At 38.5% G+C, this 14,915-nt stretch overlaps 1 protein-coding gene across 10 annotated transcripts in view; it reads left to right on the forward strand.

The window, feature by feature from the left end:
• TTLL7 (tubulin tyrosine ligase like 7) overlaps positions 1 to 14,630 on the forward strand; it is an 87,724-nt gene extending 73,094 nt beyond the window's left edge. For 7 of the 10 annotated variants that reach the window (XM_075039132.1, XM_075039126.1, XM_075039129.1 and 4 more), the window contains 2 exons: positions 3,126 to 3,299; positions 6,895 to 14,630. In XM_075039132.1, the coding sequence (XP_074895233.1) occupies positions 3,126 to 3,299; positions 6,895 to 7,015 (295 nt within the window). In that variant the 3' untranslated portion in view covers positions 7,016 to 14,630. Of the gene's footprint in view, positions 1 to 3,125; positions 3,300 to 3,778; positions 3,899 to 6,894 lie in introns of all 10 variants that reach the window. The other 3 variants (XR_012652073.1, XM_075039131.1, XM_075039130.1) reach the window with 3 other exon arrangements.
• Positions 14,631 to 14,915: the final 285 nt, after the last annotated feature.

Genomic DNA, 14,915 nt, shown 5'->3' on the forward strand with positions numbered 1-14,915 from the left:
CTGAAACGCTTTTTTTTTGTATAATCCTCAGCATCTGCAGGGTCCCTTCTTCATGCCAGCGGAGGTGTGTGAAGTCTTGAGTCCAAGCTCAATTTTTGTTGTCATAGAATATTATAATTACCTTCCCTTTTAATAATGCTATTATTACTTTGAATTTTACTTTTAATGTGCAAATCTTCTAATATGCATGAAAATTTTCATTTTAGTTTTTTTTTCTCTAAAAAGAATGGTTTTTATTCAAAACCTTTGAACTACTCTGTTGCTTACTTGGCTTGGGAGAAGAGTCTTTAAGCCAGCAGAAGAGTTCAGTGAAGAGTTGCATTTCTCATCTAGCAATGATTTCATTCATGCAGAACAAAACTCAGCTGACTCCAAAGTGGAGCTAAATTCTTTGACAAAGATCCAATTCCTTGTAAGAGGAGTTGCTATGTAAAAGATTCTAAAAATACTGCAAAAGTAATATACAAATATCCAGTATGTGTAGAGATCAGTCTGCATGTAATATACTTAACACAGAATTCACAGAAGAAAACAGAAAGGCTGTTTGTACCTTCCCAGTATGTTTATTCAGTTACAAGCATCCTTCTTGCCATGTAATCCACAACAGGGAACTCATGACAGCACCTCTGTAGCAGAGGCCAACTTCTCATGACTCTTCCTTTGAGTTCATTGTGCCATTTTAAAGAACAGATTGGAATAAACATAGGTCATGTGTAGAATTTGGATGGGAAGGGGTATTAATGTGCTAATTCAGAAACAACATGAGTATATGAAAATATATTAAGGAGTATAGTACTTTCACTATTTGTAAGATATATGTCTTGGGAGAATAGCAGAGCTAATAGCCTTAAGGTTTCCTCTTGCTGGTTAGATCTCTGCTAGGCATATGCTATTTTAGCAAAAAGAATGAACAAAGAAACAAAGAAAACCTCAGTGAAATAATCGTGATGTAGATGCTTTCATAAAGCTACCTTTGTTTTACTGTATAATAAACAAAATTAATAAGAGAAAGCTGGTAGAACCAGTTGACTTCAGATGGTTATAAAAAGAGTAACATGTAGTCGACAATATTGCACAATCAAGCATACTACTTTTTTCTGGATCTGGTGAGAACTCCATGGTTTCTTACTAGTGTATGGAAACTAAATTTACAGCATAACAAATTAAGCTTCCTTAGGTAATAGTACTCTGATCCCTGTTGACTGCAGTATAGTGGAGTATGAACTGAATATGTGTAGCAAATGGAGGAGGTTGCACAGCACGTTTATATGGAAGCTCATTAAAATTCATATATATATTTCAAAATCTCAATTTTTGTTATTGGGGCAACTGTATACCACTATGTTCATAATCAGCCGTAGTTATAGCAGGCCAGGTATTATTCTTCACTAATAAAATCCCTCCTAACTGCAGGAAAGTGATCACAGACCTCAAAGCCCAAGACATAAGGAATTTATCAGGAAAGTTTCTTCCACAGGACTTTGGAGATTTATGGATTGAATTAGAATATAATTATGTGTAGCACTGTGAATCTGTTGAACGAATGTAATACTTAAAACTTTATCTTGCTGCTTTCTACCAACCATCATGTGACTTCATGAGGAAAGAATGAAGACAATAGATTAATTTCCATGTGAAAATACATGTGGACAGTTCCCAGACAGGAAACAGTATTGAGAAAAATATATTAAAGAAAATAGTAGCTCCTGAAGTAGTAGAATAATTCAGTTTATGAAGTGAAACAGTTTTGATGGCTTATAAACAATATTTCTTAAACAATTCATTACATGGATAATAATAAAGGAGAAATTTTGTCCTTGAATTTGTCCTGAAATCATGTCACTTGAAAATTATGTGTGCAGTGTGGAAATTCTGTAGGACTGAACAGTTTCAGCTGGAACATACCATCTAGACTGAGAAGCCAGGCTGAAAAATCAGTTAGCTATACATACAGCTTATCTTTTAGTCATTAATGTTCATAATTCCATCCTAATACAGCATAATTTTAAAAATCTCACTAGGCAGAAGTAAGCTTGCTGGTTCTTTGATGTTGTTTTAAGGAGAAACTTCTTACACCAGCATTGTGAAATCTACTGCTGATCTCAGTGGACAAGGCTAAATCATCCTGGATGCTGTGTTGAAGCCAGATGCAGCAAATTTTCCTCGCTCTATGAAGTGCTTCTTTCATAAACAAACAAAACCCCTCAAGCTTACAAACCTTCTGTGCTACTGGATAATATTTTGACCAAAACCAAGTCTTCACAGGGACCATGTTGCCTTGAAAACAGATGTAATGATCTGTAATCAGGTCAGAATTTTGCACAAACAGGAGTGTTGAGGTGTATGCAAAGAACTATTGTCTTCTGTGGTAAAAGATACCTGGTTTATATTGGTATGGTAGGGTTTGGTTTTCTCTGGAAAGAGAATTGGCTTTTTAAGAAAACAAAAGCACGATGGTCTGCATTTCAAAAAGGAATGCTTCTATGGATACACTTTGCAAGCTGCACTTACTTGTAGGAGACCAACCCTATATGACCAGACAGAATAATAAGAGTATTTGAATGACTAGATTGAGGAACTCTCCTTCTATGATTATTTGGATAAGGAAGCGGAGTACATACTGCTCTCCTATAAATTAATTTCATATTTGTTTCTTAGTTTCATGTACTTAAATTAGAAGAATATTATTATGCTGTGTAGAGATTTAGAAAGAATTTATTACTTTTATTAATTCCTTTAATACCATATCACATTCACATTCAGGTGGTAGCCTGTTAAAAATAATAAGTGTTTTTTGTTATTCCTGTTGTAAGACACATATACAATTATGTGACAGTAAATCTTTATGTGCTAAACCTAAGTAATGGTCCTATAAACGCTTTAGGGAACAAACCAAGTGAAAAATGGTTCTGGACATTTCACATATGAAGATTAACTTCTTAATTTGTGTTTTAGACTCAGCATCTGCCAGCACTTGTGTTACAATAATATAGAGCTTTCCTGTAAACAGGCAAGGTCATGCTTTTTCTCTTGTTCCTCTATTGTTAAATCTGATATAAAGCAGTAAAGCTCTGAGATTGCAATTTGCGACAGAAAACATGAAGTCGTGTCTTTTTCCCTAACAGGAGTTCTTGGGAAACCATATTCAGTAAAAGCACAGAGGTGGTGACTCCTGAGCAACTCCAGTGTTGCCAACAAATAGTACAGCTTTGCAAACACTGCCTACTGGTGGTTTACAAATATTCATCAGATTCAAGAGGATCCCCAACTGGGATTAGCTCCCACTTGGATGATACAAGGTATACATTTCAATATTCTCTTCCTAACTTGTAAGTATAAGGGATAATATTGGAACAGGTTTCAGTCTATGTTGCTACCACCACACTTTTCTTTAAGCCTACTTCAATATGTATTTAAGAAAAAAAAAGGCAATCCGCCCAACATTTCCCTTGACCCTGAACTTTTATCATTCTAATCTCTCTAGCCCACTCATGAAGTGCTACTAAAAGATGACTTGATATATATGCATTTTGTGTGAAAGCCTAGTTCGCTATGTATTTAAGAAAAAAAAGGCAACCCCCCAACATTTCCCTTGATCCTGAGTTTCAATCATTCTAATCTCTCTAGATCACTCATGAAGTGCTACTAAAAGACGACTTGATATATGCATTTTGTGTGAAAGCACACTTACTAAAGTTTTGATCACCTACTGCCCAAGTAGCTGCAGCAAAGGCTTTCCATAAAGTGAACTGAAAATTTCCTTTCTTCCCCTTCTCAGATCCCTCAAAAGTCACTGATTCCAGATTTGCATTCCTAGAGGTATCCTAACATGTACGATACTTCTGGCTTCACATTCGCAGTGGGATGATATAGGGGCAGAGCTCCAGCCAAGGGTCAGGTAAGTGCCATCTGATTTACTGTATTGCACAGTTTTGCAAAGTTGATTTCCAAAACCTACAGATTGAAAGTTTTATTATTTCACCTTACAGAGCATAAATATATTTTCAAACCTTGCAAAACAGCATCATATAGTAAAAAAATTATTTGGCACTTACCCGATTCTCCATTGGCTGGTTTAGTTCTCCAACTGGATGCAATAGGGATTATAATATTGTCAGTATAGGGATTACTGAAAATGCTCCAACTGTGGGAGTCAATGATCTGCAATTTAACAGCTGTAGGTGGAGAATTAAATGTAAATTGCAAATTACTTAGGTTCCAAATTCTATCCATAGTGGCAATTTGAATTATTATGCATACAAGTTTACCAATGCTTTGTTTATATAAAACATCTTACAGACATTATTTCATAGAAGGGCTTTATGAGTTAAATATTACATGAAAAGCAAACCTGTGATATATTATCTGTTGACTTAATTGCTTACTTGCCTTATCTCAGACTAGTTTTTTGATAAGCTGAACCCATTTGTTATTGCCATATGGATCTTAAGGCACTCTAACATAATTTAAAATCAACCAGAAACTGAATTTGTTTGGTCACAGCAAAAGTAGAAGTTAGCCACAAAACAAGTCATATTCAATATTAACATCTACTGAGCTATAGCAGGAGTATGGTAAAGTCATTTGGTTTAGCTAAGACTAGAAAATCTTCAGCCTTGAAGTTTTTATTGCTTTTGCTGTTAATACAGCAGAAAATTTTTCATCATGACCAACGACTAACTATTCAAACTGATCAGATTACACTAATGTACTGCAGCTAAATGGCTTGTGTTTGGAAAGCAGTGAAAGGGATGGTCCAAGAGAACTTTCTCGTCTCCAGTTTCTGTGTTTCCTTGGATAATGAATGGAAGTTTATTCACAAATTTCAGACACTAGAGGAATCTAAGCACTCTATACTCTAAATATCAGTATCTCTTCAGCAATGCAGTGTCATGACAACTCTGATTGACTCAAGTTACAGTTTTTATATTAATCTCCAAAAATGTTACATCTGTACTGTGGATACAGCAATATGCTAGTTAACCATGATATACTGAATCTGTGAAATGAAAGATAAGTATGGAAATAAATGCTCTTGCTCATTATGCTCCACAATTTTAAGGTAATGAACTATTTTTCTAGAAATGGGAGAACCACAATACTATTTAACTTTTCATCTAGGTTCCTGTTTTTAAATGATATAAGAATCTACAATACTAATAATAGTTTTCTTGACTCTCCATAAAATTGTGCAAAGTACAAGAAGAGTTCAGAGTATAATTTAATAAATGTACAAGAAGTCAATTTTTTCAAGACTTTTTATCATAAAATCTAATTTGAAGAAATTTTTTTTTCCTGAGCACAAACCAATTTTTTGTTTTGTTTGTGTTTATGAAACAAATGTTTGTGAAACTAAAACTTTCAAAGATTACAAATAGATACCTCTTTAGCTGGGAAAACTTATTTGTACAGGGAGAGACAAAAAGGGAATGAAAACTGGCACACAGTTCTTTTTTCACTTTTCAAATGTGTTCTCAATCCCATCTCCTAACTGTAAATCCACTATATGTCATGAAGAGGATGAATAGGAGTATTAATGTAAGTGTGTATTAATGTCATTTTTTTCTCACAAAATTAAAAGTGTAAGGAGAACAATAGGAGAGCTCAAAAACTATACCGAAATCTCTTTAAAACAATAGCTAAAAGACTGTGTAAAAAGTCAGACTTTTCATATTTTGATAGATTCACCTGTGTTGCAAAATTAAAAAAACCAAAACCATCTACTGCTAGATTCTTACAGCTTGCTAAATAATCTTATCTATTTCATGGCATATTCTCTGGGAAGCATTTGAGTTTTTTACTGTATTGTCAAGCAAAGGTAGGACTCAGTCTGGTGATGTAGTGAACGGTTAAGCTCACCACCAACCTGTTCCAAATCAGACTTTACTTTTTTGGAAATTGTTTAAAAAAATGCATTGGTAATAATATTTTTATAATAACAGCTTTTCTCAAAGCTTAAACAAACCACATGGGTACACTTTCTTATATAGATTGTCTCCCATTGCCAGTGTGATGCTGTTTCTATCCATGTGATTAGTAGGATCAGTCTTTTAACTTATTCATCATTAATCAATATGATTCACTAGAATGATGCAACAATTTTAAAGCAATAATTTATACAATGTGTTGTGTTAATCCACGCTAACATTGACATAATTATGAAATTCTGATTTAGTGTGGATGTTATTTTTGCACTTACTGGGGTCATCTAATAATTTCTACAATTAACTATTAGGAAATGATAACATGAAAAGATTTAAGAATGAATATTAGGCATATGCTAAATTATTGTTTGTAATACATAAAATACAGGCTACATAGTTGCCTGAATTTAAAAGGTAAATAGTCATTGATGTGACTTACTAGGTTGCAGCATCATTGTTTCTTGCTTTACTAGAGTAGTGATGATAGCATGCCTATTTTTAGAGAATTAGAGTTGAACCAAAGCTGAAAATCTCTGGTTTTTCCCTAATTACCTTTTTTTATAACTTAACTTTTTATAAGCTAGTTAACATCAATTGCAGTTTTTACCCAGTTTAAATTAAATAAATAGTACCATAATAACAGAAAACAATGGGTGAAGTATTATTTTTGGTAGTAGTGTTAGACAGGATGCCATTGTTTTATTTATCTGCTGGCTTTAAACATAAAGGACTGGAAAGATGTTTGATCCTCATACAACGTCTTGAAATTTTGCTAAGAGTTTCTCTGAGTTCAGATCTGTTTCCTGAGTTAGCTAGAGCCTAATGCCCTGTAAATTTTATAAATAGTACTTATTGTACATAATTTCTTGCACACAACGATTGTAAGGTATGGCGCATGAACAACTAATTCTTTTGCTCTTGAATGTCACTTTGCCTGTAAACTCTGCTATATTTTTCATATCCTTTGTAGGTATTTATTGCCAGGACCTTCACTGTTCCTTATGAAATCATCCTCGTCCAACCTTAGCTGCAGTTCATCTGGAATGCCTCGCCCTAACATTTTGTTCACACACAGATATAGTCACTTGTGAAGCAAAAGGAAAGTTGCTGTTCTTTGTAAATAATGGCACTCCTTTTTTGTGGTTTTTTTTTTTTTTCAAATTAAAATTTGTGATGGAGCTAAATATAAGCGCTGTTATATATTTACTACCATATTATGATAACATTTAGAAGAAAACCTACTGTAAAAGCATAGCTTTTCTGGAAACATAATAAACCTTGTTAAGTTGTTTACACACACATGTGAATGTGTAGATCTTGCTAGGTTTATAAGTAATTCCTTCCTACTAGAAATGTTATTTTTGCTGCAGAATATATAAACTGGAATTGATCTTGAAGATCCTATTACAGTGTTACATTATTTTGTAAGTACAATACTTTGACTTGAATATTATTTATTGTAAAGTATACTATTTATTGTCTTAAATGTAATTGATCCTTTAACAAGGCAGATGATTAAAAAACTGTGGTAGAAGAGTAAAACTTTAACAGTCATTGAAAATAATCTAATCATTTCTTGGACATGTTTCAAATAATCCCCAAAACTCTGTAAGCCAAACCTAAAGCAGGCATCTTTTTATTTCTCCTCTGAAACTACAAGATCAATTTAATGTTTCTATTTTTCTTAAAGGACATGGTATAGTATCTTTTAGCCAAAGTGAAGGCATCTAGTACACAAACAGTAAAAATATCAGTTTAGGCATTCAGTTTCTGTTTGGATTCTTGTAATAAAATGGAAGCCGGTGTTTGTTACGAGATTTTCATTCACATTACTTATGTCCTGTGCCTTTAGGTTTCCTTTGGGAGCAAGCAGTCATCTCCAACTCACAGAAGCATGCATAGTGCATAGTTTTTCTGTTTTACTGCATAAGTAGTAAAGCAGACATTTTTAGGAAATACCGCAGCTATAATGTATTATTTCAACCTTAAACTAATTGGTTTGTTGTAGTTTTTAGCATACAGTCCAGTACCTACTGTAGAATGTATCCTTGCAATGGACAGTATTTACTAGATTGCTGACACTTTAAAATGTTGGAAATCTAATTCATTAGAAAGCTCTCATTCAGATTCAGCTTCCTGGGCCTGGCTGAAGGGCACAAAAAAGAAAACGAGCCAGAGCGGGCACTTAGTGTTAACAGGATTTGTAACCTGAAAACGTCATTCAGGTTTTGCTACATACAACCATTCATCCTACTCAGCATTGTGCCATATGAGCCTTATTCATTATAGAAATAATTATTAAAAAATCAGTTTATCTAGATTTAAAAATAGATTAAGTTTTTTAACTGAGTGAAGAACAGAGTAGTTGTTATTTACCAAAGACTTGTTTACTTACCAATCATGTAACCCTGAAACATGTTTGTGAATGATTAATACATTTCAGGTATACTTAAAAAAATAATTTTGGGGCTAATTATCCTCAGGAGCAAGTATGTGAGATGTTTTTGATATCCAAAGATTTAAGACAAATTTAAGAGACTTAAGAGATTTGAGGTGGAACTTGTCTGGAAATGTTTTTTTTAAATTTTAGTCATAGCATATATAAAATTGGGAATTTGGGTGAGATTTTTGATGCCTGTGCTGTAGTGCCTCAGCTCTAGAACTGCAGGATATATGATAATGAGACTATTTGTAAACAATTGAAAAAACCTCTTGAGATTAGCCAGATTTAAGCAGTCTTCTGGTCTGGTAAAGTCTTTTCATTTTTGTGGTAATACTAGTTTAGTAATGTAGTATGTTCACATTAATTGTGTATCTCTTTTGGTCCATACAGTGACTACTGATAAAGCATACTATGGTTGTCTGTAAGACCTAATAAAAGCTGTAAATTCTCTCTTCTTGGGGGAGGCTTCCATTCTACTCTGCTTTTGGCCATAAGGATAAAACCAGCTTCCAGCTTAGCTTGCCAGACTCAAAGAGAACCTTAGGATAGTAAGTCCACATGACACCCCCCCCCCCTTTTTTTTTTTCCTTCTTTTAAACTATGTTATTATCTCTATTGTCAGAAGCCAGTGCTGGGACAGGTCAATCTGTACAGAACACTCAGCCAGCAGAAAGGGGGCTACTAACCATACCTATGCGGTATAGACAGATCTAGAAAAAAAATAATAATACATTTAGCATGTACAAAAGTGGACCAGGTTGTTGGTTTACGTCTGACGTTACTTAATATATTCATATTTCTAATAACCTTTCCTCAAGCGGTATAGTGTTCCTAACAATGTGTGAATCGACACTTTCAATAAACGTAACGCTGCACTTCCCTGCCAGCTCCTCAGAACCAGCGTGTATGGTCAGCGGGTGGATCGTGGGCTGCATGTACCCTCCGACTCCAGATAGCGCGGTAGGTGGAAGCGTTTACTGCCACCCTTCTGCACAACAGCAGCATTTCCTTCGCAGTCAGATGAGCGGTCGGAGTAAATGAGCCTTTAAATAGTAATTAGTTCTGGCCTTGGGCTCTTGCAGGTGCCCCTGTGGCTGAACCTGCAGCCTGATGCCCAGCAGACGTGCTGAGCCCTCGCCTTGGCCCCGCCATCAAACCTTTGCTCGGGAAGCCACAGATTAATCAAATGCGGAGGCGAGACCGACCTCCTCGATGCCTCCCATGGTACGACTGGGTCTCGAGCATATTTCCAAGCTCGGTGAGGGCTGTAATTAGAAGGAAAAGAACAGGGATACATTTTTTACCAGAGGTTGTCCTTCACCCATTTAAGGCGCGAATAAAAGACGGTCACGCGTTTTGTAACGGTGTACGATAACGTTAGTAACTTGAAAAACAAAGCCCCTCTGATCCAGACGTGAGGCGCTCCGTACGTCCCGGCGGACGAAACGCGGCGGGAGCGGGAGCGCGAGCGCACCGGATCCCGCCGGCGGCGGGCGCGGAGGGGCGCTGAGGGAAGGGGCGTCCTCGCGACGGGCGCTGAGGAGCGGTGCGGGTCCCTCGCTGAGTTCTGTCAGTAACTGCGCCTGCGGAAACCCACTGGCGTTTGGTCAGAAGTATTGCCCTCTGCTGGAGGGCGTTGTTTTCCCCTACACGGCTGTTAAAATTATTTTGTTTAGAGCAGGCCGGCAGCGCGGGCAGGGCCGTCCCGCCAGCCCGGCGTCGCCTGGCCTTCCTGCCGCCCGGTGGCGGGAGCGCGGCTCGACAGCTCCGGGAGAGCCGGGCGCCCGGTGCCGAGCCGGGCGTCCGGTGCCGAGCCGGGCCCGCTCCCTTCCCTCCACCGCCCGGGCCGCCGCCGGTCCCGCGTCCCCGCTCCGAGGGAGGCCCGTGAGGAGGCAGCAGCAGGTAGCGGCGGCGAGGCTGCGGGGTGGTTCGGTTCCTGTGCTTCGCTGGTGTGGCGGCAGCTTCTTTCCACGGCTCCTTGGGTAGCACGAGAGCGCAAGACGCGGGGCTGTGGGTAACCGTAATGGCCGTAAAAGATGCCTCTCCCCCGTATCTGCTGTCTTGAAATAAGCTCTCGTTCATAGCGGTGCAGTTACGGCAAGCTGGCGTGGTGGGTAGGTGTTCAGAGAGAAGGAGCTTGCTCTGGCATGACCGTCGCCAATGTGGACGCAGGTTCACTGCGCCGCGCCCCGGTTCTCGTACTGTGCTGGTGCGAGGGCAGGGTGAGCAGCTGTAGGGGTGGGCTCAGAAGTGCCAGTTAGGAAACCTTACAAAGACTTTGTGCTTTATTTATGGTCCAAAGAGCAAGGAAAATAACGATTTTCAAAGCACTGCTTTGCCAAAGTAATGTTGCAGGAAACATTACTTGAAATACCTCATAAGGATACCTGTTTGGTAGACCTCAGCCTTGGGTTAATGTCCTGTCTAGAAAGGAATGTCTTGTCCTCATTATGGGAAAATTAGTCTCTTAATTGTCGATTGTCTGTACAGGAAAGTAAACAAATTCATCAGCTTTTAAAATTACATCTGAATGGTTCCTTAGCTGGGCTAGGAGCTCTAGAACAAATTCACTTTTAAATATAAAACCATAATTTTGCAGTCTTTGACTTTCCCTCTATGTTCAAGTGAAAAGACTGAATTGCATTGACAGTTATAACATCTAATTTAGGTGTTAGCAAATGTGAATATTTGCAAGTTAGCTTTGCATGCAGTGTTAAAACAGTTAGCTCGAAGCTGTTGCATTTATTCCCATTTTTAGGAGAAAATAATTTGCTGTTAAACGGCATACTTATTAGAAAATCTTTCGCTCCAGTATTTGCTAAAAACACTTGTAATTTTTTCTGTACGTGGTAAAATTCCCATGCATTAGTTATTCTGCATCTGTGTTCTTTGTTCTTTGCCAGCCACCTCTGTGCCATTCCCTACGTTGTTGAAATTGCTTGTTAACGTAGAAGAGTCTTTGTTGGTGTGTAAATACCTGTAGCACTTTAGGACTCTTAAGGAAATCGGGTAATTTTACCATTTACATATATGGAACAGGAGAAGATTCTGCTTGTAGGGGAGCAAGACATGCATTCTTGTTTGTTTTTTTTTTTAATATATCCTCATTTCTTCTTTTAAAACAAAAGGCCACATTTATGTACTAAGGAGAACTCAATACTGAACTTAGAACTTCCCTCCTTTCACTACAGATGTTATTACTCATACTATAAAATAATACAGTAAAAAAATGCGATGTATGGCTCTTAAGTGCCCTCTGAACAGGTCTGCCTGCTCGTAGTGCCATAGAGCCAAATGGATCCTGTACCTGGCTGACACGGATGCCCAGAATCTACTCGGTATGCCATGCTGGCTCAGGTGACTCCACAGCAGTCCGTCAGTTGGTCACCCTGTGTGCCTGCCCCTGTCAGGAGTTATCAGCAGCATTGTGAAGGGTAGAAGAGCGGAGGGAAGTGACCCATACCTGCCTTTCCTGCTGTGCCCTCACCAAATCTCTGCTCACGGCTGTTGTCACACAGTTTTGCTGAGCATCATCGCACAGCGTGCTGCTGCATAGGTTTGGCAGCATAGGCAGTTCACTCACTGCAGAGCACTGGCTTCGAAGGCTGAGGGTGTCAGGCATGAAGTGGGGTGGAGCCCAAAAAGGGTATGAGAATTCAAGACATCTGGTGGGAAAATGCATTATCCTGGTGTAGGTTTCACATTAAAGGTTTTCCTTGTGCCCATCATTGTGGAAATGATTTGCTCTGTTGTAGCAGAACAAAAATCTGTTTCATTTAATGCTATGTATGATTTTTAACTGAGTGTCATAGTGTCATCTGACCCACTCAGTCATTCCCGCCACAATTCCCCACAGTCCACTGTCTCTCTTAGAAGCTTCTCAGAAGGACACAGAGGACCCTATTTTCTAAATAAAAGCTTTCCATTTCAAGATAAAAAAAATGTCATGCAGTAACTGTATTGCAGACTTCTATGTAGTGCACAGATTTCTTGATCTGACTTCAGTATCAGAAGCACTCTGGTTGTCATTGCACAAGAGGGATGGGATTAATTTACTTTGCAAAGAGAAATACAGCTCTGAGTGACACACAAGTGGACTCAGTAATACTCAGCAATGGTGCATCTGGCACACGAATAGACAGAGATGAGAACTCAGTATGTGTTTCCAGGAGTGTGCAGCTGCGCCCCAAGCAGCCCTTGCATGTCGGCACCTCTCTGCTGAGTGCTGAATGGTCTTGGCTCTTGCTGAAGTCGCTTCCTTGCGGCTCTGACATTGCTTGCTCCGAGAGACTTGTGGGCCACATACAGCTGCAGATTTCATTAGTACAAGTGTTTGTTTGGTAAAATAACCGATACACAATATCCCTTACAAAGGCAGTAAATTACTCAAGCAACTAAACGTTGCTAATGAGAAGTAGGGAACGTTGTCCTGTGTGGAGATCTGTACTTTCTCTGGTACCTAATGAAGTAGGGGGCGTTGTGCAGTGTAGACATATTTTTGGTAACTGACCATGTTGGTAAATAGTCAGCAATCTCAGAGCTATGTCAGGCTTGGAAGAGTTGCACTTCCTTCCAGCCCAGCTACCCTTTCCCATTCAGCCCTATTAGATGATAGCAGGCATTCTGCTGAGTAAGGTCATTGGGCATACAGCCTCTTCCCTCCCCGTGCAGGGTTTGTGCTGTTCATGGGAGTGAGCTTTTTTCACAATTGATTAGGATTCAAGCGATCTGATTTCTTTTATTCTGATTCAGAGAATGAATAAAGTAGCTGCATCAAAATGAAATAGTACTAGACAAATATGCTGTAGGGCGGTTTAAGTTTAGTCACATCGTTGTTGGTTGCTTTGGTTTAATATATTATGCAGCGAGAAACAATTGAGAAAGCTTAGTGCCATAGTGAAAAATAAGTTCCTCTGGCACTTAAAATAATTTCTACCAGCACTGGTAAGCTGGACCTGACAGCATCTTTCCAATCTTTAATTTACTTCATTTGTGGGATGATTTGCCAGATTAATCAGCATGATTGCCTACAGCTGTGTGGTTGGGTTATACTCAGGGTGCACTAAACTTCATTATGTTGCAGGCCAAGAGTAGAGTTTGTGCATACCATTGTTTTTGTTTGCAGTGGTTTCAGAGTGTGTGTTCCTCTCCTGTCACCACATCCTCTGGTTTTGTTTTGAAGCACGGGACGTGAACCACAGACTGCTCCCTAACTTCTTTCAGCCTTGACATGCGTTTTGACATACTGAGAAGCTAAATGCTTTGCTCCACAGGTGTGCCACTGAGTATGATGGTACTGGTCACAGTTGGTCAATAATAGGAACATAGGTAGCGAGAGAATTTTTTTGGAAAAGCAGTGTACAGCGCAGTAGTTTTATACTTGATAGCTTACAGGCTGTTGGTACCTTGCTCGCACACATCGTTACAGCTGTCAGAGCATCATGGCTGTTTGCTGTGGTAGAGGAGGGCACTGCTAACGCAGACTGTTCTTTCTGAACTGTGAAAGTTTGCAGTTTTTCTTCCCTTCCTTCCCCTCACCCCCAGCCTGCTCAGGTGGAGGGAACAGTAAGCTTTGTATGTCTTATAACTTCTAAATGTTAACAAATCTGGGTTTGAGGAAAAAGCTTTAATAGAAATACAAATTATCATCTAATATGAATCAGTGTTCAAACTATCCCAGTATACGTTCTTACCTGTGTTTGAATACAACTCTTTTTATAAAAAACATGTTTGAGTTGCCTGAATACTGTCCAATTAATAGACTTTGTAACATTTCTGCCTGTTATATATCTTCTTTCAAGTACACAAATACAGGTATTATTAGTAATAATAGAAAACCTACCTGGGATTAGAAAGCTGTAGTAATCGGATGGCTACTCTTACTTGAGAAACACGCATGTTGGGAAGAAGCTTGGCTCTCAGTCAAGCTTTTGGAATGATGGGGTCTATTTCACAGTAATTTTTTTTCTCCTGTACAGGCTGCAACAACACAGTCAAGTCAAGTAAATAAAATTGGTATATGCTTTTGTTTTAGTTGGCTGCTGTATAACCTGTTCTACAATTCTAGGCGGACAATTGTATATCTTTTCTTTGTATCAACAACAATAACAACATCCAGTAACACTAATATGCATATTATGTCAGCATTTTTGTTATTCGGGAATTTGTATCTCACCTGAGTTGCAGTTTGGCTTGCAGAGCCTCAGCAGGAAGTATAACACTCTACTGTAATTATTTAATCAACAATAAATTGTACTTCCCTGTGTTGTGTTATTGTGTTTCATTCTTTTTAAAGAAAACATCATACCTTTCAGATGTAACTTTGCTTTCATTGCACATCTACTGGTGAACCATCACTCTTCAATATAGTATAGTAGTTGGAGTCTAGCAGTGCTCCCTTCTTGTGTCCGTAGCCCTATAAAATTTAATCCCAAGTTTTGCTATTCTGTGGGGAGAAATGGTTTCACAGGTTGGTTGTGTTGGTCTTAGACGACTGAGTGTTGAGATTATTTCTAGTTCTGGGAACCGTATGTGGAAATCTGAAAGCA

Source organism: Buteo buteo, chromosome 10 (assembly GCF_964188355.1).
Source record: "Buteo buteo chromosome 10, bButBut1.hap1.1, whole genome shotgun sequence".
In the NCBI taxonomy this organism is placed as follows: domain Eukaryota; kingdom Metazoa; phylum Chordata; class Aves; order Accipitriformes; family Accipitridae; genus Buteo; species Buteo buteo.